At 40.3% G+C, this 21,963-nt stretch overlaps 1 protein-coding gene across 3 annotated transcripts in view; it reads left to right on the top strand.

The window, feature by feature from the left end:
* Positions 1 to 21,963, top strand: part of GRB14 (growth factor receptor bound protein 14) — a 116,334-nt gene that overhangs the window by 71,614 nt on the left and 22,757 nt on the right. For all 3 annotated transcript variants that reach the window (XM_064585779.1, XM_045868730.2, XM_045868732.2), the window contains 3 exons: positions 788 to 944; positions 19,048 to 19,169; positions 21,112 to 21,186. In XM_064585779.1, coding sequence (XP_064441849.1) covers positions 788 to 944; positions 19,048 to 19,169; positions 21,112 to 21,186 — 354 coding nt within the window. The remainder of the gene's footprint in view (positions 1 to 787; positions 945 to 19,047; positions 19,170 to 21,111; positions 21,187 to 21,963) is intronic.

The raw sequence follows: 21,963 nt of genomic DNA, 5'->3' as shown, positions 1-21,963 counted from the left end.
TCACAGTATGTAAACACAATAAAAGTTTATTTCTTGCTCATGTCAAAGTTCCATATGGGTGTTCTTATTTGGGCAGCTTTCATGTGGTCATGAAGGGACAAAGGCTCCTTCTGTCCCAAGGCTTTTCTCCCCTCTGGATCCTTGTCGTTTCTATTCAATGGGAGGCTGGCATTAGAGAATGGGGAACAATACGTGGGAGGTTTTTATGGACTAGGCCCGAAAGTGCAATATTGAATGTGCTTACATTCCATTGACTAAAAGTCAATCCCATGGACACAACTAATTGTAAAGGAAAAAAGAAAAAGAATCTGGTATACATCTAACCAGTCTTTGCCAAAATTTCCATAACCTGAAATAAAGAAATCTTTTCATAAAGGCTGATTCTACTTAACTGCTTTTACTACCTGTATATATCTGGGAATAAATTGACCGTATTACTTGGATAATTTACAGGATATAAGTATGGAATGGAACATTTTACATGTTGTTAAGAGATATGTAGCTTTTTAATAGACCGGAATGGTAGAGCAATGACGTTGAATGGTCATTGAATGTCCTCTCATCTAGACACTGAAGAGAAGAGGGTGGAAGTTATCGGACAAAGCGGTTTTGACAGGTGATAAACAAGTCTTAGATAGGCAACATTTATTCAGTGTTTTAGAAAATTTAATGCATAAGAATCCATATAAAGACTTTGTAATCAGCGCAACCAGTAAGTTTGATGACTTACTAGAATGATATTTTTAATAGGATATGTTAGCTCATTTTCTTATTTCTACCTATACAGGTAATTAAAGTGTACAGTGAAGATGAAGCCAGCCGGGCTTTAGAGGTACCCAGTGACATAACTGCCCGAGATGTTTGCCAGCTGTTGATCCTGAAGAATCATTACATCGATGACCACAGCTGGACCCTTTTTGAGCATCTGCCTCACATAGGTCTAGGTAAGGATACAGAACCATAATCCACATCCTTGTTTTTCTGTTTGTTTTAGTTTCATCATATGGCAAAGATTTTCTTCAGACATAGAAAAATAGAAGAGAATTGTGAATAGTCCTTTTCTTTATTTGGTGTTGCTAGTTGGGAGAAGATTGTAACACAAAATGAAAGTAAGGGTAGAAATATTACACATTTCCCACACTTCTTTGTTTAAATAATGCTCTATGAGAATTTGGGAGCCAAAACATAGAGTCCAAATTGATAGATAAATTTTGTAATAATCTTTGGTGGCACAAGCAGCATTTTTTTTGAGAAGTTAATAAAACAAGCTGTTATTTGAATTACTTTTTGAATTGGTTGTCATGCAGACATGGAAAGTATCCACACTGGTTCTCTTTACGGGTGTGTGTACCCTAAAATTTTCTTGAAGAATTAAGTATCTCCTCTATATTTTAAAGTCATAAACATAAAGAGTATTCTTTCAAAACGTTTTTTTTTTTTAAAGATTTTATTTATTCATTTGACAGAGAGAGCGAGAGCAGGAACACAAGCAGGGGGAGTGGGAGAGAGAGAAGCAGGCTCCCTCCAGATGCAGGGCTCTATCCCAGGACCTTGGGACCATGACCTGAGCTGAAGGCAGACGCTTAACAACTGAGCCACCCAGGCGCCCTTCAAAACATATTTTTTAAAATGTATTTTTTAAAAAATGTGTCTCTGTGTTGTAAAATGTAGAGAGTTTCTCCCCCAATTTTTTAAAATAAGGTATAAATGATTTTCGTCCTGCTACTAGAGTGAGACAGAATTTGGCACCAGTTTTCTTTCACCTTTTCTTATTTTTACAGGTATGAGTGTAAAAAAAAAAAAAAAAAAAACATGGTTCCATAATAAGTAGTGAAAAGGAAAGGAGTTTGTGATGGTAATGCCATTCGATTCTTTGGAATTCCATATGCGTTTCCTGTGGCTGCTGTAACAAACGACCACAAACCTGGGGGCTTACAACAACCAAAATTGATTGTCTCACACTTCTGGAGGCCAGAAGCCTGAAATCAGTATCACTTGATTGAAATCAAGGCATTGCCAGGGATGCACTTCCTCCGGAGGCTCCAGGAGAGAGTCTGATCCTTGTCTCTTGCAGCTTCTGGGGCTGCTGACATTCCTTGGCTCCGGCAGACTCACTTCAGTCCCTCCCTCTGTGGTCACACTGGATTTCCCTCTTCTGTCTGTGTCAAGTCACCCTCTGCCTCTCTCTCATAAAAATGGTACCGGTTAGAGCTCACCCGGATAATCCAGGATAATCTCTTCATTTCAAGATCCCTTAATCATATCTGCAGAATCCTTTTCCCTCCCCCCTTCTTATCAAGTAACATTCACAGAAAACCTATTCTTGAAGGTATGCCATTACCCGCCAGTGTGATGTGCCGTCTCGCCTTCCTAGGGCAGAAAATGTTCAACATATATTTTCTGCATTGCTGTTTGTCACTAATTTGACTTCTATTCATGACCATTCATCTCCTAAAAGTATAGTGTTAACTCTCAATAGATAGCTGCCATATTCTAAACTAGTTTTACATATGCTTGTGAGACTACAGCTCTTAATTAGCATAATATGTAATTACAGTATTTTATACCCTTAATCTTTTTCTTTTGGAACAACTTTACATTTTTTTGGTTATAGTCACTATAGTTTATTGCTCACAAATAGCTTGAAGTTTAATAATAAAAATCTACTCTGTAAATCAAGCCCCAGTTTTTACTGAGACCACAGCAAGTTATATTAAGGAATAAAGTGCACAGGTTCTTTTAATGTGGAGGCTTAAAGTGGAACATTGAGAATTAATTTGAGTTACATACTAAATTTAAACTTTTAGGCATCAAATAGAAATATATTTCTCCATTACTGTATTTTCTGGAAATGCTGAAATAAAGTCAAAGATGTGAGATATTGTCTCCTGGCTTCATCAACCATGCATTTAGACCAAAAGTTATGAGAAGGAAATTGAGTTCCACAGCTTCCTTGTGTTCTTTTTCTTTCCTTTTGTTTTCACCCAGATTATATCTCTTTTTAAAGAGATTTTATTTATTTGAGTGAGACAGCATGAGCCTGTGCACACGTGAGCGGGGGAAGGGCAAAGGGGGAGGGGGGGACAAGCAGACCGCACTGAGCATGGAGCCGCTGTGGGGTTCAGTCCCGGGGCCGCCTAATGGACTGAGCCACCCAGGCGCCCCTCAGATGATATCTTTAAACAGTAGAAAAATTGCTGACATAGTGCTCTCCAAATACTAATGCATATTAGATTTACCAGCTTCCATTTCTTTTATTTATTTATTAGCTGCTTTATTTCTGTAAGGATACACTGAAATGTTAGATGATGATAGCTAATGAATATCTCTATTTTCCTTACTTATTTTCATTTAATTTCTCTGTTTTAACATAACCTGTTTTTACTTTTGTAGACTACCTTCTTTGTGTGTGTGTGCACCTAAAAATACATCTTGAGGGTTTTTTTTCTTTTCACTTTATAGATTCCACAAAAACTAGGAACTCTTCCTGCCTTTTCCTGTTGACTTCCTTACACAGTTTAGCAGATATTTACTGACTGTTTTATACCAAGCCTATTTTGTGTGTGGATCTTGGGGGTACATAATAGACATGATAATAGACAAAAAACACTGCCCTTGCAAGTTTGCATACTTCTCGGAAGAGAAAGATATGAGACACATGACTAAAATCTGTAATCCCTTAGGTGATGATAAGTACGGGTTTCTCCTGCTGTCTGAAAGTAGAGCACTCCTATGAAAACCTTCGTAAACTGAAATGGTATAAAGCAAAGAGGCATTTACCATTAATTTATATGGGAAAATATTTGAGCAGAAATAACCTCTCTTAGCATTTTCGGGTATCTTAGGACACATCTTGCCAATAGATGCACAAAATAAATCAAGATAAAGCACAGATGCTCACAGACAAAATTCAAAGCTGCAGGGGCTTGATGCTTGAGAAGCTGAGTGTGGTTCCCTGGAAGGAGCTTGGCGGGACCACTCTCGCTGCGTCTCCGTGGTGCACATGGCCTTTATAAGGGCTCACTGCAAAGCAAACGCTGAATGGCATTTTCACTTTTCACCTTTTTTGTAAAAACAGAAATCCTCTTTGGATTTCTTTTTTCTTTTTTTTTTTTTAAAGATTTTATTTGTTTTAGAGAGCATGAGAGTGAGATTGAGAGAACGAATGGGGGGGAGAGACAGAGGGAGAAGCAGACTCCCCACTGAGTAGGGAGCCTGATGCGGGACTCAATCCCAGGACCCTGGGATCATGACCTGAGCTGAAGGCAGCCGTTTAACCCACTGAGCCACACAGCCCCCCCTTCCCCTTTGGATTTCTGTTGGTTGGCAAAAACAGATACTAATGTAGGTCTTTTGTAAAAGCAAAGAGGTGTAATGTGAACTTTTGAAAAGCTGGAGTTGCCTGTATTGGGGAGAAAAGGAAGGCAGGGCAGAAGAAGGAAAGAGCATGCTAGGGGTGAGTGAGAGATGCATTTCAACTAGAGGGATCAGGGAAGGTGTCCCTGAAGCATGATATGGAGGAAAATCTTTGTGGCAGCGTGCTTGTGTTCAGGCCACAGCCCGAGGCCAGCACTTCTGGAGTAAGGTGGGGGGTGATGGAGTGGACTTCAGTAGGGCTACTGTAGAACCAGCTCGTGTAGGGTCTCAGAGGCCCCAGAGGGTCTTGACTTTTACACTGAGTGAGAGAGAAAGTGAACGGAGTTCTTTGAGTCAGAGAGCAATATGATCCTGATTTAGTTTTGAAAGTACAGTTGACCCTTCAATAACATGGGTTTGAACTCCGTGGATCCACTCGTATGTGTGTTGTTTTTTTTAAATAAATTCCATCCAGTACTATAAATTTATTTTCTCTTCCTTATAATTCTCTTGATACCATTTATTTTCTCTAGCTTACTTTTGTAAGAATATAGTATCTAGTACATGTAACGTCACAATATGTATCAATCGGCTGTGTATGTCATCAGTAAGCCTTCCAGTCGACAGTAGGCTATTTACTAGTAGTTAAGTTTTAGGGGAGTCAAAAGTTTCATACAGAATTTTGGCTGCAAGGGGAGGTCCGCACCCCTATGCTTCACATTGTTCAAGAGTCAACTGTATACTACTCAGAAGGCCAGAATTCAAACTTTTAGAGGCTAAGCAACTTTGTTTTGCTTCTATATCCAACTACCTGTGGCTTCCTGGATCAATCCTGGCCAGTATGTCATTTCTCCTAGTTGCACATGCCCTGTTGGACCATCTTCACAGGATAGTCTACCCTGGTATGAGGTGTGTGGTATTTGTGAGACCCTGAAGCCTTATAGGCGAGATCATTGTGCCTTGTGGGATAGATGAGAGTTAAGTGTTTTCTGCACTTGAGGTCACATTAATGACCAAGATAAGCTTAGGAAGGTGTCAGAGACATTTTATGTTGTTAATAAATGTGCTACCATTGTTGCTTTTGATCCCTTAAAACACGGCACAAATTTCCTAAAGTCAGATGGAGGAGCACTTGACATTCAAAATATGGTAGGTTTATGGAATCGAAAGTCTGTTTTCAGAGTGACATTTTCTGTGGCAAAGGAAACCTCAGTCTTAGTAGTAGTTTTAATATGAATGTATGTGTGATGGCTACTATTAACGTGTATCTTATATGTGCAGGGCACGGAGTGAGAGGTTGAACATTAATCTTGATAGACGCTCTCATCCCTTAGCCTCATAGCAACCCTGCAAGATGTGTTTTCTAATCTCCCTTTGACATACAGGAATACAAAAACTCAGTGATGAAATTCCTTGCCTAGAGTCAAGCATTGCTCAAATGTAGGTCCTTTCAGAGTCTAAAGTCTGCATTTTCCACTGAAGTGAGTTTTTTCTCCTCATGTTCCTGGGATCCCGTAGTTGGTTTGTCTCTTTCTCACTCTCCATCTTTGTCTCTCATCTGTGGTGTGAGAACAAGTTAAAATTTTGAACCCTCAAAAACATTTGCAGATAAATTTTTCTTACCAGGGTGGTACTGAAATTACCAGAGTCCAACTGATCTAACCCAGTTCACTTTCTAGCAAGAGCCAGGTATTGCTTTTGGCTGAGCAAGAGGATCACGTTGGAATGACTTATCCTTGAATTTGTACACAGCATAAACACTAATATGACATTTGGAACTCTGAATACAATATCAATATTTCATCTCTTCTGGCAAATAATTGTTAATAGTATTCTGCTGGGAATTTTAATAGCCAGAGTAAATCATCAGAGGCAGCGAAACATCCTGATTTTGTTACGAATCTCTGATTTGCATGACTTGGGATCATGTCACGATGAGGTTCTAGTTGCACACAGCTTTATGGACATTGAATTTAAAGTATCAGTACCTCAACAAACATTTGCCCTTCTCTCATATAATGATGCTTTGTAACTGGTGTGTTCTAGTTCGTGGCCACTGGATGTCACTGTCGTTCCCCAGATGGAGCCCTCTGTGTTTCTAATCAGCGTGAGGATTGGGGACGGAGGGAGTGGGGCAGGGGCAGAAACTTCAGTTTTAAGTCCTCTGGAACTTAATGGGATCCATGTTTATCTTGCTCCCGTTTTGATTCCTAATTGAAGCCATGGTATGAAGCAGCGGCAATTAACACAATACCTCCAGCGCATACCTATAGACTCCTCGGGAAGAGGAATTAATTGTATTTTAGTGTCATTGCTGGGGACAGCTGAGAGTTCCATTGTGAATATCATTGTGAAGTGGCTCTAATAAGTAAAATGAATGACTGGAGGCTTTTAATGAAACCATTTTTATGTGTGCAGCTATACCCACGTGATCTCTTTAAGACAGAAGCGGTGCACAGCGGTACCAAGGAAACGCTTCACTGCTTTGAAGTGGCTCCTTCACTTTTTTCTTTTTCTTTCTTTCTTCCTTCCTTCCTTCCTTCCTTTCTTTTCTTTCTCTTTCTTTCTTTCTTTCTTCCTTCCTTCCTTCCTTCCTTCCTTCCTTCCTTCCTTCCTTCCTTCCTTCCTTTCTTTCTTTCTTTCTTTCTTTCTTTCTTTCTTTCCTTTCTTTCTTTCACAACAGAGGCACAAGTGTTTTTCCTATTGTCTGGACCTTCAGTGCTGTCTGTAACCTCCCAGCCATCAGAGTTGCGACCACCCTTATCACCAGCACAAATAATCGTGAAGCCGTAGGATATGTGGCATTGGGCTTCCTTCTCTACTTAAACTGACCTGAGCTTGGAGGACGCACGGTGTCCTGGTGGCACACTAAGGCTGGTGGCATAAAATATGAACCTGTGAAGAGTGCTTATAACTAAATCTGCCTCCTGGTGCGACTGATTTTTCCTTCTCAGTGTCTCTATAGCCTGAGTTTGGGTCTTATCATTTCTCTCCTCAGGGATTATTTTAGCCTTGTAACTGGTCCCCTTGCCTCCAGTCATATCAAGGTTGTCCGTGGGAATGCAGACCTGATTCTTCGTGCGTTAGGGTCCGAGGTCCTTTGCAGGGCTTGTAGCCCCTGTGACCTACCTACCCCTCCTATCTCCAGCCTTGTGTCTCCCCTCTTCCTCCTCTAAGTTTATACATGAAAGAAGTGCCTGTAGTTGCCTGCATACACTACAGTTTCTATGCCTTGGTTTCCTTGCTCATGCCATTAGGATTCTCAGTGAGTTCTTTCTCACCCATCTTTACCTGGCTATGCCTTTTCCAAGGCTTACTTGGAATTTTAGTCAAAAACGGTATCAAGGTACAACTGCTAGCCATTTCCTAAAAATATTATGAAAACCCTCAACTGTCAAAGCTGACAGCCAGCTAACCTAGTGCCACAGTCTTAGAGGAGAGAGAGAGAGAGAAACAACTGGGGGCACCCCATGCTCAACCTTATGAAGGAGAGTCGCCCCTTCCATCGGACAGCAGGTAGGCAGACAGATCTGTCTCTTGTAGGTTCCAAGCAGCTGTTCCTTGAGACAATTAGGATACTTGCTGGCACCACCATTTCTCACGCATCCTTTGGGAAATTGCAAATCCTGAAAATAACAGAAGCACCGGGAGTCAGTGATGAGGTGTGTCCTGGGAGGGGATGTTTCCACAAGTACATGCTAGACTGGGGTGTGGAAAACAAGTGATTTGGCCAAGAAATAGATACAAGGCTGTTCAAGCAGGATTATTTACAATATTAATTAGAAAAATAAAACCTAATGATATAATAATAGTGGGATGTAATAAATTACATACATCCATGGGATGTAAGTTATGCAGCTTTTGATCACGTTTTTGGAGTTCTTCCTTTGAAGACTGATGTGGACAGATACAAGATTTTAAAGCTGATTGAAGGTATATAAACATATATACAATGTTTCCTAAGCTTTGTGAAAAATATATACAAATACATTCATATAGACCCAGAGAAAAAATAAGAAGGGAATATACTGAAATGTTAAGTCCTGATTCCTGATTGATAGATTTAAAGATGGATTGTGATTGTCCACTGTTCATGGTTTTCAAATTTCCAATAATGGAAATGTATTATTTTAGAAATCAGAAAAAAGGAAGCAAATGCAATTTTAAAAACTTAAGAGATTTTTAGGGCGCCTGGGTGGTTCAGTTGGTTGGGCGGCTGCCTTCAGCTCAGGTCATGATCCTGGAGTCCCTGGATCGAGTCCCACATCGGGCTCTCTGCTCGGCAGGGAGTCTGCTTCGTCCTCTGACCCTATCCTCTCTCATGTGTTCTCTCTCTCTCAAATAAATAAATAAAATCTTTAAAAAAAAAAAAAAAACTTAAGAGATTTTTAAAGACTTAGACGTCTTCCTGAAGCTCCATGTTGGGCCAAGTACCCATCTTCTGAGCTGTTGTTAACATTTTCTGCAACTATCTTAATAGTGATCATATTATTAAAACTAGACAGTAATTCCATGAGAGATGGAACTCTGTGTATACTTTTTTGTAATCCGGGGTCTAGGACAAATAAATGGTTTTTGAACTAAACTGTACCAAACTGTAAGGTACTTATATTGAGCAGTTCAAAGGATGGATTACAATGTACATAGAAGGAAGAGACTGGGAAAAGAAGCCAAAGAAGCAACATGCCGTACCTAGATGGAAATTTGCTCTCAGTCTTTAAAGGATGCATTAGGTAACTTAGAATTTATGGAAGGGGTTTCTAAACTCTTTGAGTATTTATCAATCAGCTTGAGGTGATGTGTATGCAAATACTTTGCGGAAAAGTAAGGATTTCTATGAATACAAGTTGTGATCGGTGAGTCTGAGTTAATATGAAGACTACTTCAGTTTGTTGAAGAATGATCTGCAAGGCCTTTACACCCATCAAGCTAAAGTGTCAAGATTTTCCTATTAATTGCACTTAGGGAGCTGAATATGGTGCTAGCAATTTTTCCAGGCGAGCTCGCTGGTATTGGATAGTTTTCTTAGGTTAAGGAACCTTTCAGAATTGAGCCCTATTTTTATCCTTTGCTTCTCCAGTTTTTGTTTTGCTTGGTCAGAGGCTGTTCATTTTTATCTGAAAATAAGATTGACAAAATGTGTGTAGTTTCTGCCTCGCCCAGAGAAGTACAAGGGCCATTTGTCTCCTGGAGTTTCCTGTAACAAAGGTATACAAAGAATTGTTTTCTGGGCGAATTAGAGGTAAAAGCCACTTTTGTTTCTTCTCTTATCAAGTGATGAGAAGAGTAGGGACTCAGGTTTCTATTTAAGCCCTACGCTGTACTTTCAGTAGATTCAGCGAAGAAATCCAGGCAGAAGGTCACAGGTGAACACTTTCCATTCTGGGAGGATTGAGGGTTTTTAAAAGACTTTGAAGTAAAATCAACAGTTTCAGAAGAAACTTCTTTCCTCTTTTCTCCTTCTCTCTCTCTCTCTCTCTCTTTTTTTTTTTTTTTTAAGAAAAAGTTTCTGGAAATTAAACAGAAAACAGAATTACATGTAATTATTATTTGGTCATATTTCATTGCATTGCATTGCTATGACACTTCATGCTGGTCTGTCAGAAACAAAGATAAAACTTCAAGTGACATGATAAAACTTTTAGTTTTAAGAAAGCTTTTCTTTACTCCTTTGGAGGCTTTCCCCCCTTTTTTCTCCTTTTTGGATACTGTTTTGAAGTGATTTAGGAGGGCTTCTCTCCTCTTTTTCTGCCCACTTTCCAATGCCTGACAAATACTGCAGAATGTTTTCTGCGTAGACTTGTATCTGTAAAGTTTTGATACTGTATTTTAATATAGTATTTTATGAAGTCTTAAAAATAAGGTCTTTAAAAGAATCATGATGAATTTCTGAGAAAGGTACCTAGGGTCATTTATCACATGGTAATCCAAAAAGTATTTGAACTCATTCTGGGTGACAGTTCTTAGTATCATTGTTTTTGAGTATTGCAGCAGAGAGCCCCCACTTACAGAATTAATTTGTTTCTTTTGACATTTAAAACATGTATTATAAGTTACTTAGTAGGATCATTAGTTGGTTAATATCCACTTGGTTTTAGAATGACACTGAAGAGGAAGAATCAATAGAAAGTTAATTAGAAGCCGTTTTTTAAAAAAAAAAAAAAACTAGTATTTTTTTTGTTTTCCCCCCATTCTCATGTCTCGGTGATGATGTCCCAGGCCTAGCCTAAGCAAAACAAAGCTGGTCTTCAGCAACTTTTCATCTCCCTTTACGCATTCTTCTTTTCCTCTCTAAGTTATCCGTCTAGGCATCTTCTATCTTCATGTTGAACTCCTCCCTATTAAGGTCTGTATTTAGTTAGTTACCTTTAAAAAAAGAAACCAGGGGGCGCCTGGGTGGCTCAGTCGTTAAACGTCTGCCTTAGGCTCAGGTCATGATCCCAGGGTCCTTGGATCGAGCCCCGCATCGGGCTCCCCACTCTGCGGGAAGCCTGCTTCTCCCTCTCCCACTCCCCCTGCTTGTGTTCTCTATCTCGCTGTCTCTCTCTGTCAAATAAATAAATAAAATCTTTAAAAAAAGAAAGAAACCAGGAATTTTCTGCAAGACGTGATTAACTGATAATCAATCATGCCTTTTAGGGTTATTTGGATTATTGTAACATTAATCCTTTAATATAATGAGACTTAGTTGGGGGATAGTATATGACAGTACATCCAAATTGGGATAGTAATGTATACATTTGAAAAGATTATTAATATAATATAATTTTGAAAAGCCAGATTCTGTGATAAGGAAGTTTTAGCTCCATTACCACAGGAGTATATGAGGCGAGAACCTGTAGCTGCATCTGATCCTCTGGACTTTGCTATTTTACTTCCTTATATGTTATCTGAATTTTCACTAGAATATCCAGAAATCATCTTTAAAGGAATGAAAAATATGTCTTCTGCTTTCTCACATACTCTAGTTAGTCTAGCTTTCTTTGAAGAAATTTTTCTCCTTAAGATTACCAGGATATTTTCCCCATGCTAGTTATGTGTTATTTAGACATTCAGTACTACAGTTCTGTGAAATTTTCTGTGAATATTGTACGTTATCTTTCCTTTCTAGATTGCTGTGCTGGGATTTGTTTGCATGTAGACTGCCGCTTGGTTGGTGATCACAAAAGTGCTTTTCATTATACATTTGTCCTAACTGTTCAAATACAGCTTGGTTTTTCTGCCCTTTTTTGTTTTATTTCCTTTTTTGGTGCAGCCCCAATTCAAGTGATTTATGTTACTTTCATTTGCGATTAAGATTGATATGATTTGAAATACTGCCCATTATTTTTGTTCCCCTTACACTCAAAATGTGGTTGTTTATTTTCACTTAATTAGCAAATATTTATTGAACACATTTCAAAATAAAAGAATTTGAAGCAATTGAAACATAAGAGCTGCAGGAACATGAGAGAGGATTTTAGTTGATATGGAAAGAATGAGCCAGGATATAAATAGGCTCGGCAGAGGCAGCAGGGGATGCCCCTCCAGTGGGAGCTGTGGTGGGGGGGGAGGCAGAGGCTGCAGGGGATGCCCCTCCAGTGGGAGCTGTGGGGGGAAGGCAGAGGTGGCAGGGGATGCCCCTCCAGTGGGAGCTGTGGGGGGAAGGCAGAGGTGGCAGGGGATGCCCCTCCAGTGGGAGCTGTGGGGGGAGGCAGAGGTGGCAGGGGATGCCCCTCCAGTGGGAGCTGTGGGGGGAAGGCAGAGGTGGCAGGGGATGCCCCTCCAGTGGGAGCTGTGGGGGGAGGCAGAGGTGGCAGGGGATGCCCCTCCAGTGGGAGCTGTTGGGGGCGGAGGCAGAGGCGGCAGGGGATGCCCCTCCAGTGGGAGCTGTGGTGGGGGGGGAGGCAGAGGCTGCAGGGGATGCCCCTCCAGTGGGAGCTGTGGGGGAGGCAGAGGCTGCAGGGGATGCCCCTCCAGTGGGAGCTGTTAGGGGGGGAGGCAGAGGCAGCAGGGGATGCCCCTCCAGTGGGAGCTGTGGGGGGAGGCAGAGGTGGCAGGGGATGCCCCTCCAGTGGGAGCTGTGGGGGGAGGCAGAGGTGGCAGGGGATGCCCCTCCAGTGGGAGCTGTGGGGGGAAGGCAGAGGTGGCAGGGGATGCCCCTCCAGTGGGAGCTGTGGTGGGGGGGGAGGCAGAGGCTGCAGGGAATGCCCCTCCAGTGGGAGCTGTGGGGGAGGCAGAGGCTGCAGGGGATGCCCCTCCAGTGGGAGCTGTTGGGGGGGGAGGCAGAGGCAGCAGGGGATGCCCCTCCAGTGGGAGCTGTGGGGGGAAGGCAGAGGTGGCAGGGGATGCCCCTCCAGTGGAAGCTGTGGGGGGAGGCAGAGGTGACAGGGGATGCCCCTCCAGTGGGAGCTGTTGTGGGGGGGGGAGGCAGAGGCAGCAGGGGATGCCCCTCCAGTGGGAGCTGTGGGGGAGGCAGAGGCTGCAGGGGATGCCCCTGCAGTGGGATCTGTGGGGGGGGGGGGACAGAGGCAGCAGGGGATGCCCCTCCAGTGGGAGCTGTGGGGGGAAGGCAGAGGTGGCAGGGGATGCCCCTCCAGTGGGAGCTTTGTGGGGGGCAGAGGCGGCAGGGGATGCCCCTCCAGTGGGAGCTGTTGTGGGGGGGTAGGCAGAGGCAGCAGGGGATGTCCCTCCAGTGGGAGCTGTGGGGGAGGCAGAGGCTGCAGGGGATGCCCCTGCAGTGGGATCTGTGGGGGGAAGGCAGAGGTGGCAGGGGATGCCCCTCCAGTGGGAGCTCTGGGGGGGAAGGCAGAGGCAGTACTTGCAGACGAACAGCATCGACGTGGGATCAGACATGCGGATGCTGTTCAAATCTGAGATGTTCGCTCTTCTGAACTTCAGGTTCCTTTTCTGTAAGATGGAACTGTAACTTGCTCACTAGACAGTGTTATTGCTTTACCACAGACCTGGTGGCCTTCAAACAACATAAATGTAATCTGTAGCAGTTGTGGAGGTGAGAAGTCCAAAATTTAGGTCACTGGGCTGCACTCAGGGTGACGGCAGGCTCTTTCTGGGGCTTTAGAAGGACTCCATTCCTTGCCTCTTCCAGCTTCTGGTGGTTGCCATCATTCCTGGGTTGTGTCCAACTCACTTGAGTCTCTCTCTGTGGTCACTTTGCTCTTTCCTCTTCTGTCTGGGTCACATCTCTTTCTGTCTCTGTCTTAGAAAGGTCCTTGTAATTGGATTTAGAGCCTACCTGGATAATTCAGGATAATCTCTTCTCTCAGTATCTTTAAGTTAATGACATCTGCAAAGGCTTTGCCATATAAGGCAACATTTATAGGTTCCAGATGTCTTTGGGGCCATTATTTAGTCTACTGAAAATGTTATAAGAATTAAAGCACACCTCAGTGGCTCAGTGGGTTAAGCGTCTGCCTTCGGATCCTAGGGTCCTGGGATCGAGCCCCACATCAGGCTCCTTGCTCAGTGGGGAGCCTGCTTCTCCCTCTGCCCCTCCCCCTCTCGTGCTCTCTTTCTCTCTCAAATAAATAAAATCTTTAAAAATATTATAAGAATCAAATATAGCAGTGAAAAAGGTCTCAGATGGAGACTTGCAGAGAGGTAACTACTTTTATTTCAATAACTTAAATTATTTTTGATTCTCATTCTCTTGCCTTACTAACAGCAGATAGTTTAATCTTCTATTATTTGTTTTTTTATGGATTCTTCTCAGTGTTGTTGGGGTAAATAATAAATTCAGGTTTTATAAATGAGTTACATACAGGTTTAAATATTCTCAATTGAAGGTTTAGACCTACTTTCACTTCTGCAACATGCTGGTGAGGCATTAAGTCCCAGGACGGGTGTTTGCCTAACCCTTGTCCAGCTCTTCATGTTCTGGAAACTCGTTCTTCTCAAATTTATTTGAGTACCACAAAGCCACTTAAAGTTCATGCTCTTCTCTTAGCTCTTCCATGTTCCTGATGGGGCTGTGGTACTGTTGCCGTGCTCTTTCTCCATAATGGGATGCTATGGACTCATCTGCCTTGATGTTGCCCTCAGTTATGGCTTCTCCATCATGCTAGATGTAGGGTTTCTACTGGAAGCTGGATGTCTCCTAAGGCTATCCTCTGGTTTGAGCCACATAGCATCATTAAACTTATCTGGTGTTTTATCACCATCAACTCGTCACCCTGAAAGCATTCTCATTCTGGAAGGGGATAGGATATAGTGTCTCTTGGGCCTACACTGTCCATTTTTTCTAGCTCAATCTCTATTCCATCTTTTCCTCCACCAACCTCTTAACTGCAGCAACTTTCTCAGAAGACAGAAGGTGGGTCCCTATATAAGGCAATCAAGGATTGGCTAGGCATGATTCTCCCCAAGCACTTATATCTGTCAGAGATTGATAAAGTCTATTGTGAAGCTCAAAAGTAAATAAAATGTATTTCTGTAATTTTTTTTTCTCTCTGCATAACATATCTTGAGGGCAGAACATAGGATTCTTTAGTGGTAGAGAGAGGTAATGGGTACAAAAAAACACAGGTTGGTAAAACAAGCAAACATCTTGCTTACTACCTTGAAATTGTTTTCCTCTGCAGTTAAAAAAAATATGGATATCATGCTTAGGATATAGTATGTTGAATGTGAAACTATGTTTCATAAGCCTGAAAATACCAGCTGGTTTGTGTGAGAAGTAGACAAATGTAAGAATAGAGAGATTGTTAGGGAGGTGACTTGCCGCTGGATATCTCAGTAACCGTTTACTCTCCCCAACCCACTTCTCTTACAGTTTTTCTTCTTTTTTTCTCTATTTATTTATTTCTTTTGATGTAGTGTTCCATGATTCATTATTTGTGTATAACACCCAGTGCTCCATTCAATACGTGCCCTCTTTAATACCCATCACCAGGCTAACCCATCCACCCACCCCTGTCCCCTCTAGAACCCTCAGTTTGTTTCTCAGAGTCCATAGTCTCTCATGGTTCGTCTCCCCCTACAACGTCCCCCCCTTTATTTTTCCCTTCCTACTATCTTCTTTTTTTTTTTTTAACATATAATGTATTATTTGTTTCAGAGGTACAAGGCTGTGATTCAACAGTCTTACACAATTCACAGCGCTCACCATAGCACATACCCTCCCCAATGTCTATCACCCAGCCACCTCATCCCTCCCACGTCCCACCGCTCCAGCAACCTTGTTTGTTTCCTGAGATTAAGAATTCTCTTACAGTTTTTCAAACTCATTAATAGTAGCACAATCCTTCCAACAGCTTGGGTGGAGAACTTGGTGTCTCCCTTAACTACCCTCTCTCTTCCTCTTTGTGTCCGATTGGTCAGCAGATCCTGTTGGCCCCACCTTCAGAGTATATCCAGATTCTGCCTGCTTCCTACATTTCCACTGCTACTGCTCTAATCCAAGCCATGTCATCTCTCCTCTCATTAATTGCAATATTCTACCAAATGGTCTTCCTGCTTCCACCCTTATACCTTTTAAAATCAGTTCTCCACAGCCAGTGTGATTGGATGAAAATATAAATCAGTTCGTGTTATTTCTCTGTTCAAAATGACTTCTCATCTGACTCCAAGGAAATGCCGGAACCTCACTATGAACTGAAGGGCTTTCTCCAGTCCTCCCAGCTCATCACCATTGCTTCTCTAACCTCTCCTAGTTCTTGCCCCTTTGCTCACTCAGCTTCGGCCACATTAACCTCCTTGTGGTACTTCAAACATAGAGCCTTGCTCTTGCCTCAGAGGCTTTGTTCTTGTTCTTCCTGTTGGGGTCTGCTTGGCTCACTCCCCCTTCTCCTTTGGGTCTTTGTTCAAACATTACCTTCTCAAAGAGACCTATTCTGGCAAGCTGTTGAAAATGAATTCTTTTCCCCTACAGCCTCCTCTCTCCCGGTGCCCTGCTCTATTTTTCTTTGTTGTGTTTATCACTGCCTATTAAGATTTACATTTTATTTATAGTCTGTGTCTTCCCATTAGAATGAAAGCTCCCTGAGGCAGTGACTTCTGACTGTTTTATGCACTACAAAATTCTAAGCCCCAAGATGAATGTCTGACACATGGTAGGCCTTCAGTAAATATTTGTCGAATGGATGAATGATTAGTATAACTGCCAGACTACATGGATGTATCCCACAGCAAGTTGGGAGTAGAAAGTATTTTGAGCAAGGGTCCCATTGACACACATGTTCTATGAGGTTTGCTATGGTATCAATGTCCAGGTTGGACTGGAAGAAAGAGAAACTAGAAGTTTGGAGATTAGTTAAGAAAAAGTGAAGGTCTAAATTGGAATTGTGACAATGTGAGGGGTTGTTGAGAGACATTTGGAGGGAAAATCCCTGGTATCTGGGCATGGTGGAAGTGGAGCATAGAGGAGTGGCTATAAAGATGCAATGGAGATAGGAGAATTTAGGAAAAACCAGTTTGAGAGAGAAAAGGGAAGATGACTTTGTTTTCAGGTTTATTTTTCATTTTGATAAAATGTACATAACTCAAAATTTACCAGTTTTAAGGGTATAATTCATTGGCATTATGTACATTCATACTGTTGCACAACCATCACCACTACCCATCTCCAGAACATCTGTATCTTCTCATAGTGAAACTCTGAGCCCATTAAACAATAGCTCCTTGCTCCCCAGTCCCTGTAACCCCCATTCTACTTTCTGTCTCTACGAATTTGTCTATGCCAGGTATCACATATAAAAGGAATCCTACAATATCGGTTCTTACGTCTTCTTATTTTACATACGATATCTTTAAGGTCCATCTGTGTTGTAGCATGTGTCAGAATTTCATTCCTTTTTAAGGCGAAATATTCCATTGTATGTGTGTCCTACATGTTGTTTGTCCATTCATCTTGATGGTGGACACTCGGTGTTGCTACCTGTCATGAATAATGCTACTATGAACATTGGTATACAAACATCTGTTCTAGTCTCTGCTTTCGTTTCTTTTGGTTATATGCTCAGGATTGGCATTGCTGGAATTGTTTAATATTTTGGGGGAACCACCACCTTGACTTTGGATTTAGACAAACTGTTTGAGGTGGTGGAAAGTCTAACAGTTGGGACTAGAGCATGAGTAAAATCAACTGTAGCCAGAGATTTCATCTCAAGGAACTCAACAGACGGGATGGCTGAAGGAGAGTGAATTAGCTTAAGAAAGGGAAAGAAAAGATTTTAGCCAAGGATTGCATCTTAGGAGGGAGGAGGAGCTATGCGAGCTCGTCAATGAGACAGAAAAAGAGCAAGTGGAGTTAGAAACAGAACCTGTTAGCTCAAACTCATCCATATTCATTGAGAACTCTTTCAGATGAATAAGCTTCTATTTAAGCATGACATTACTTTCAAGGGTTCGGGTGTTGTAAGTCACAGATCACTACTGAGTGTTGAATGTTTGAGACACAGCTACTTTTCAAAAAGGTCCTAGAAGTACCTAAAAAAAGCAGAGGATTTCTATGTTCCTTAGTTGGCTGTTCTTCACTCCCTGTTTTGCATTAGTAATTTCACAGTAACTTTTCTTTAACCTTTTATTGAAATATGATATACCTTAAGAAAAGTGAACAAGCCATATGTGGACAACTCAGTGAACTCTCAGATGTTGCATAAACTTGGATATCCAATACCCAGAACAAAACAGTATCTCCCACACCCAGTTGTTCCCATCATGCCCTGCTCCCTCACCCACTCTCCCCATTATCTTGATTTCTAACACCACAGATTTATTTTACCTGTGTTGAACTTTATGTAAGTGTAAGCATGTAGTATGTACTCTTTGTGCCTGACTTCTTTCATTTAATATCATGTTTGTGAAATTCACCCATACAGTTGTGTGTTGTTGTAGTATGTATTCCACTACTTATTACACTGTTTACACCATTCATTCTCGTGTTGATTGGCATTTGGGTAGTTTCCAGTTTGGGGCTATTATGAATAGCACTACTATGGACATCAAGTTTCTTATTAAAATAGGAACTTTGCATGTTATGTTCCCCTCTGTAAAGTTGTTTTTGCTTATTTCATTTAAATACCTTTCCTCCCAAGCGCCTTTCTAGACCACCTAAAATATATTTGCCTGAACATTAGTTTTGAAAGGATAAAGTGCCACAAGAAATTAGGTTTCTTCAAAATTGTATGTTCTTGCATAAAAATTTTTCCTTCTAAGCATTTAATTTTTCTGAACTATCCAGACTATGTATCTTAAATGCATTTTGAACCTGTCAAAATTTTTCATCTCTTAATGGGGTGAATTGTTCCACTTTGAGGCAAATATTTTAATTTTGGCATCATGACGAATTGGAGAAAAAAGAATAGCTCCCTCATCCTTAATGCAGATTTATTATCAAACTTAATTATAATTTACATAGCAATAAAAGGAATTGGCAATTAGCAAAAAGTGCATTGTGATATTTTGTCATTTTTCTCGTCAGGTTACAGTCTGCTTTGGTATAAAAAATCAACATTACTAATTCAAAATTGCTAAAATAGTATCAATCTGGCTATTCTAGACTTGAGTTGAAATTTGCTATATTTAATAAAGATACATACATAATATGATTTATAAATTTGTATGGGGACATGTGTCCATATATATTTCTTTCTACCTACATGTTTGTCTTTTCTCTCTATTCATTTGTCCATCCATCCATCCACCCATCTATCCATCATTCTGTTGACATACTCACGGAAACATTCCTTACAGAAAGAACAATGGAAGACCATGAGCTGGTGATTGAAGTGCTATCTAACTGGGGAATGGAAGAAGAAAATAAACTATACTTTAGAAAAAATTATGCCAAATATGAATTCTTTAAAAACCCAATGGTAAGTGAAATCCCCATTAATAGTTATGGGAAATAAATGAATTCATTAAATGTTATTTTACTTTATGTGAAGAAAAGAGTCACCATAAATCAAATACAATTCTCTATTCGGTAAATTGTAGGTAAAAATTCTGTTCCGTGAACATCATAGTTACGTTTCTTCGTACTCTAACAATGATTAGTCAGCATTATCACAGAAATTCAGATTAACCATTTTGGGGAGCTATTTCTTCTTTTTCTTTTTTCTTTTTTAATTTCTTCTTGTCTATTTTTTTAATTCTTTTTTTTTTTATTATGTTATGTGATAGACATTGGGGGGGTATGTGCTATGGTGAGCGCTGTGAATTATGTAAGACTGTTGAATCACAGAACTTTTTCTTGCTTTTTAAGAAAAAGAAGATAGTATACATTTAATTTGGGGAATCAATTATTAGATATCCTTAAGCAGCTCCAAAATATTATAGTTTAACACTTTTCATAGAATTTAGGAAATTTAAGTAAGAAAATTTCTAAAGTAAAAACAGACTGATGATTGTTGGGAGTGCTATAGCTTAGCCAAAAATTTCAGATTGACATGAATCTTGCTGTTCCAAAATATTTTTTCAGTGCAGTAATGACTGAGCTAAGTAGAAATAAGTTAAAGACCAGAGCATTATCTAATAAATACTACTTTCATGATAGTTCTCTTTAAAAGAAAAGAAATATGTGTCACATTCTAGTGAAGATCTAGGGATCTGGAGAAGTCAGAATAGCCTCTGGGCTCATTATTTTAAATTGTTTTTGTCTCTGCAGCTGTAGCATATTTTTACATGAAGTTTTGGATAATTGGATTGAAATGATCCTTTATGAAAAATATATGATACACACTATAATAGAATATTTTCAAACCCTGAAAGACCTCTTACGTTCTCTTTTATTTGAACCTATTAATAAAAACATAATGGGATGACCTTTGACAAAGAAAATAAAAGAGTCCTAATAAAAATCAAATAGAATTAGAATTTGAAGGCAAATTATTTTCTTGTTGTTAATCTTTGTTAAAAGCAAGAATTTAAAAGTATAGTTAAAGGCATATGGTTTTAGTGCTTGTTTTTGGTTATATTTTATTATTATTATTATTTGAACAAGGCTGAACACTCATTTTGTAGATCTAGAGCTGTGGTTCTCAACTGGGGGCGATTTGACAATGTCTGGAGACATTTTTGCTTGTCATTCCGGGGGTGGAGGGACAGGGGGGCTGCTAGTAGATAGAGGCCAGGAATGCTGTAACTAATACCACAGTATTAGACCAAATGGTAATAGAACCGTCGTAAAACCCCATCCTTGGAGGAAGTATAGTAGTCTATATTTTCCCAAACGTGTCTGATCATAAAAATTACCTGGGGGAGGAGAGAGGACCCAGACCTACTGAATCAGACACTCTAGGAATGAGGCTTGGGAATTCCTATTTTAAACAACTGCCCTAGGTGAATTTTATGATTGAATGACATTGAAAAGGACCTGACTTTTAGTTCCCTGGCCCTACAAGTCCTGGTTCCTTTACGTGTGGCTGTGACCTTGGGTATACCCCTTACTTCTAGGATACTTGACTTTGTGACATGGAGTTGATGGTCCTTTATTACCTGCCAGAGTGCCCACAGGACTCAGGGAAGACATAGGGGAACAAGCACGCTGTCATCCTGAGGGCAGTGTTTTGAACTTGACGAATGTGGCTCTCTGCATCCGCATTATCTGAGGGTGCTTGCTAATTTTTGGGCCCTACTCCTACCTTCTCATTAAGATACCTGAACTTAGAGTCCAGGGATTGGCATTTTGAGAAGGACTTTAGGTGAATTTTCAACACACTGATTTAAAGATCTTTTGCTCGAGCTTACTATATCGGTCATAATTGAATCTTTTCTAACATGGCTTTTGAAATAATGTAACCTGTATCTTTTCGTCAGTATTTTTTTCCAGAGCATATGGTGTCTTTTGCAACTGAAACCAATGGTGAAATATCCCCCACACAGATTTTGCAGGTAAAATATATTTCCATTAAAGTATGTAAGTAACAGTGTAATAAAGGGAAACTTTAAGGTCCATATTTTTACATGCCCAGATTTTGAAATGTTATACCTCGATGGACGAATTTTTGCTGGAGGTGAACCTGAAAGAAAAGAAAGAATAGGGAAGAAAAGAACAAAACCTGAAAAAAGAAGTCCCTAAATCAGGAAAGGCTCCTAACACCAGTATTCTTTCTAGTTTTGGCCAATTGTCAAAGGATTTTCAGTGTTTAAAAAATGTGTTCAAAAAATGTGTATCATGAAAGGAAACTTGGAGAATTTTGCTCTGTGATGTGTTTAAAGACTATGTTAGCCTTTTTGAAAAATCAAAATCCCCAGTAAATTGTAGACATTTTGCTAACAGATATTTAGTATTAACCTTTATAACAAATGCTCCCAATCCTATTTGCGATAAAACATTTAGCAACTAAGTGAAAGGAGAAAAAAAGATATAAAAAATATATATTTTGTACATTGACGTGTCATTAGCTATGTTGGATACTTGAGCAGAATTCTGAATGTCTTAGCTGAATTAAGAATACTAGTTATTTAATTAAAAATCACCTTAGTTTTGCATCTTTGGGGCTCATTCCTTCCAAACTGGCAGTGGCTTTACGTGATCATTTTAAAAAGATATTTTCATTACAATAAAAGGATGATTTTCATTATTTTATTTTTTGTAGATCAGTAGATTTCACATCAGAAGCTCCGCAGTTGTTAACAGGTTAATGTTCAGCAATGTCTTTATAATGG

This window comes from Mirounga angustirostris, unplaced genomic scaffold (genome assembly GCF_029215605.1).
Source record: "Mirounga angustirostris isolate CCGP_5_RB_7025 unplaced genomic scaffold, mMirAng1.0.hap1 SCAF_3, whole genome shotgun sequence".
In the NCBI taxonomy this organism is placed as follows: Eukaryota; Metazoa; Chordata; class Mammalia; order Carnivora; family Phocidae; genus Mirounga; species Mirounga angustirostris.
The sequence above is the reverse complement of the archived record's forward strand: the minus strand, read 5'-3'. Positions and strand labels throughout refer to the sequence as shown.